The 4,170-nt window shown below is 36.7% G+C and overlaps 1 protein-coding gene across 2 annotated transcripts; it reads left to right on the forward strand.

Moving 5' to 3' along the window:
- The first annotated feature begins 619 nt into the window (after positions 1-619).
- Positions 620-2,913, forward strand: LOC149192414 (putative aspartyl protease At4g16563). Of its 2 annotated transcripts, none has more exons than XM_089404585.1 (2): positions 620-1,146; positions 1,293-2,913. In XM_089404585.1, exon 2 carries the CDS (start codon positions 1,344-1,346, stop codon positions 2,820-2,822), a length of 1,479 nt encoding a protein of 492 aa, XP_089260711.1. In that variant the 5' UTR covers positions 620-1,146; positions 1,293-1,343; the 3' UTR covers positions 2,823-2,913. The 2 variants fall into 2 exon arrangements, with proteins under 2 accessions (XP_089260711.1, XP_089260712.1); XM_089404586.1 differs by having other exon boundaries at positions 620-1,059.
- Positions 2,914-4,170: the final 1,257 nt, after the last annotated feature.

The raw sequence follows: 4,170 nt of genomic DNA on the forward strand, positions 1-4,170 counted from the left end.
CAGCATGCCCACAACTTTCTTCCACTGCAGATGTACCAACACCTCAGGTCACACCATGCACATCATGGTTTACCTTCATTTTCAAAATAGACGGGGGTTGATTAAACGTATAATAAACTATGTAATTTGGTTAAGCTATAGGGTCAATTAACTTATAGTAAATTATCTAATTTTGCTAAGTTGTAGGGTCAATTAACTTCTTGTCAAATATGTAATTTTGTTAAATTAAAGGGTCAATTAATTTGAATTTTGATTAATATTAATCATTTAAAAAAATTATAATTATCATTTTATCTTGATTATTCAAGGGAATCTAAAAAAATTGATTAAAAATTGTAGTAACGAAGTTTTGCCAAATTCCACTCAAATTTATTACAAAAGAAATATCCATTTCTTAAAGATGAGGTTACATGAATTTCCTGAAACAAACCCTTGTGAGTGATACTGCTTCTAGAATAAATTTTCAAACTTGTAATGTGTCTTGTATACAATGCCATTCTTCATTAAGAAATGAGTTGAGCTGTATGGATTAAATATATCCAGGTGCACAATCTCTCTGACAGCAATACACAGAAAAGGATCGCTTAAATCAAGCGGGGTCTTGTCCATATGCCATTTGGATCTCAGAAACACGACAGAAAGAATCAATAATAAAGCCATTTATATGCGTTTATGGCCATCGCATTTGGAAAGTTGGAGTCAGGGTCGATTCCCATGGAGACGCCATTGTCAATGCAATTCTACAGTAAATTTGGGTTATTTTGACTTATCTTGCAGTCCTTGTCAGTAGTCAGTGCTCTCAACAAGTGGGATACTAATATCAAACCAAGTTTTTGACAATTATGGCGCTCGTCAAGACATATTGAAATCAGGTTTCAGATGTACTGTAAGAACTATCCCCTGTAACTTTACATACCCAGAAAAAAGAATGTGGACCAGTGGACCAGAGAGAGAAGAAGGGCTTTAAACAGGATTGCCTTTTACTTTAATTCTGTTTATATTACTTTCTTGCGGAGGAGGGTGAGTACACTGTTGGATGTTACTTTCTTGCAGAGGAGGGTGAGTATACTGTTGGATGTTAGATATACTGTTGAGATGCTGCACATCCATCCAAGAGTATATATATACTACTGTTAAATGCACAAGGTTTACTCTTTCATTGCTTGAATTTAAGTATTTAGTATTTACATAAAGTCACTTTAAATTTTCAAAATTTTTACATGGAAGTGTTTTTTTTGACATGCATTGCATTGAGATGTTCCTTACCTCTGTATTTGCCCTATTAATATCAGACACATTCCAATGCCTACCATTCATTTTCTGCATGATCATTTTTTTTCAACATGGTGACCAAGACTATCACCTCAGTCTTCTTGTTCCTGCTGCTGCTGATTAACCAGCCCTCTGGAACACTGTGTAAAGGGGATGATGGAATAGCCATCACACTTCACAAAAATGAAGAGTCTCTGGATACAGGACTCGTTCAGGAGGATGTCCGGGGTTCGAACCTGGACAACGGATACGAGAGACTCGCCAGGATGGTGGAAGCCACCAAGGATCGAGCTCGGGCGTTGAAGCGCGGGGTGCATCGGAGCCACGGCAAGATGAGCAAGGGAAAGGAAAGCGCCGGGGAGTCTCTTTACGCTCGCAGCTTCGGGGGTTATTCAGTCAAATTCTCCCTGGGCACACCTGCACAGGATCTGTTGCTGATCATGGACACGGGCAGTGATCTGGTGTGGGTACCGTGCACGAGAAATTACACTTGCATCAATTGCCCCGTGGACAGCGCCTCCAATGGAGTTTTCTTTCCGAGGATGTCGGCTTCTCTTCACCTTGTGACCTGTGCTGATCCAAACTGCGAAACCCTTTTCGGGCACAACACAGAGCTCGTGTGTCAGAATTGCACAGGAAGCCTCAAAAATTGCTCTGAGACTTGCCCACCCTATGGGATTCAGTATGGCAAGGGAAGTACCGCAGGGCTTCTCCTGACGGAGACTTTGAATTTACCATTGCAAAACGGTAAAGGGGCACGAGCAATAACCAATTTTGCAGTGGGATGTTCAATAGTTTCATCCCAGCAACCTTCTGGTATTGCAGGATTTGGCAGAGGAGCTCTGTCTATGCCTTCCCAGCTTAGTGAACACATTGGCAAAGATATATTTGCGTATTGCCTTCAGAGCCACCGATTCGACGAAGAAAACCAGAAAAGCCTTATGGTTCTCGGTGACAAGGCGTTCCCCAGTGGCATCCCTCTGAATTACACGCCATTTTTAACCAATTACAGAGCACCCCCTTCTTCTCAATATGGGGTATACTATTACATCGGTCTCAGAGCGGTGAGTATTGGGGGAAAACGCGTGAAGCTGCCTTCTAAGTTATTAAGATTCGACACCAAAGGCAATGGAGGAACCATAATAGATTCCGGCACTACTTTCACTGTCTTTCATGATGAAATCTTCAAGCATATTGCAGCTGGGTTTGCTTCTCAGATTGAGTACAGAAGAGCTGTTGATGTTGAAGCTTTGACTGGTATGGGACTCTGTTACAATGTGTCTGGTCTAGAGAATATTGTGTTGCCTGAGTTTGCATTCCATTTCAAGGGTGGCTCAGACATGGTACTCCCTGTTGCCAACTATTTCAGTTATTTTAGCAGTTTTGATTCAATCTGCTTGACAATGATTAGTAGCAGAGGCCTTTTGGAGATTGAGACTGGACCTGCTGTGATACTGGGGAACGATCAGCAACAGGATTTTTATTTATTGTATGACAGAGTGAAAAATCGTTTAGGTTTCAGTCAGCAGACCTGCAAGACGTTCGTGTGACTAGCGGACATGTCATTTTCATAGTTCATCTTCTTAATGTCTTATAATGCATGTTTAATAAAAAATATTATTTTCGTTTTCGAAAACAAAACTCAGTGACTACTTCTCGGATCATTGAGATTGATTGTCATTTTGAATAAGTTTGAACGTGATAATTTTTTTTAAGATCGTATGTATCAGGTTTGATTTTTGTAGGCGTTAGCATTTTATAAACGTTCAGAATTTTCTTATCTCTGTTAAAGGCTTTTTTTATTAACATTTAAAAAATCAAATTTCAAAGATCAACTATCGACTCTTACACATATACAATGGCTATTTTTTAAATCGCTAATGACACTGTCTCTTAAACAATAACCTAAGATTTTCATTAATGTGCTTGATAATAAGAGGGTTGGGATATTTATTTTTATATACTATTGCAGTATTAAGGGACTGCGTTTTAATTTTCCTGAGGATATAAGTTTTAATGAAGTGTTTTAATGTTCACGAGGATATGGAGCATGGCTTGGGCCAGCAAAATTATGAGTTTTTAAAAGGAGAGGAAAACTTTAGGTTTTAAAAGGAGAGGAAAACTTTATGCAGGATGAAAATTAATAAGCAAAAAAAATATTGAGGAAGACTTCGGATGAAAAATAAGAAGTGGAAAAAAATCATTTAAATATTGGGATAAATTTAGAGTGGATATAAAAAGGTGTTACGATTTTTTTTTGGGATTGGAAAGGTGATTTAGAGTGGATATAAAAAAGGTGTTATGATTTTTTTTTGGGATGGGAAAGGTGATTTAGAGTGGATATAAAAAAGGTGTTATGATTTTTTTTTGGGATCGGAAAGGTGTTTTAGATAAGCCATCAAATTTTAAGAGGAAAAATAATTAGACGTATTAAAAACATTTTATTTTTAAGGGTTTTTAAATGATTATTTAATGTTAATATTATAATGTTTATGTATTTTAATTGCAATTAACATAAATGCAATTTATTAAGTTGAGAGTAGATTATTAGATATATTTAGTGTGTTTAATTTCAAAACTTCAAAAAAAACAACATAAAGTGTAATGCAAAATTTAAGAACACAATATAAAAGAGAGACAAATCCTAAGAATGATTTATTTGAGTAGAGAATTATGCTCATTTGTTTCTTCAAGGGGACAATCTCCAATAATACAATGCTCCAAATACAATAACAAATTGACAAAACATTATGTAATCTTCTATTTAGTATATAGTGATCCATAGAGAATCTGAACTACCTATGAGCTCACTTATAATTGGGGTTGACTAACTAATTTGGGCTTTATTGATAAAGAGGACCTTTTTGACAATGATTAGTATTAACTAGCAATTTAATG

Source organism: Pinus tabuliformis, chromosome 2_2, assembly GCF_031772625.1.
Source record: "Pinus tabuliformis cultivar Carrire ecotype Pingquan chromosome 2_2, CPIR1, whole genome shotgun sequence".
Taxonomy (NCBI): domain Eukaryota; kingdom Viridiplantae; phylum Streptophyta; class Pinopsida; order Pinales; family Pinaceae; genus Pinus; species Pinus tabuliformis.

What these genes read in the sequence shown, in the direction of transcription:
- LOC149192414 (XM_089404585.1), top strand. Translation starts at nt 1,344, where the DNA reads ATGGTGACCAAGACTATCACCTCAGTCTTCTTGTTCCTGCTGCTGCTG.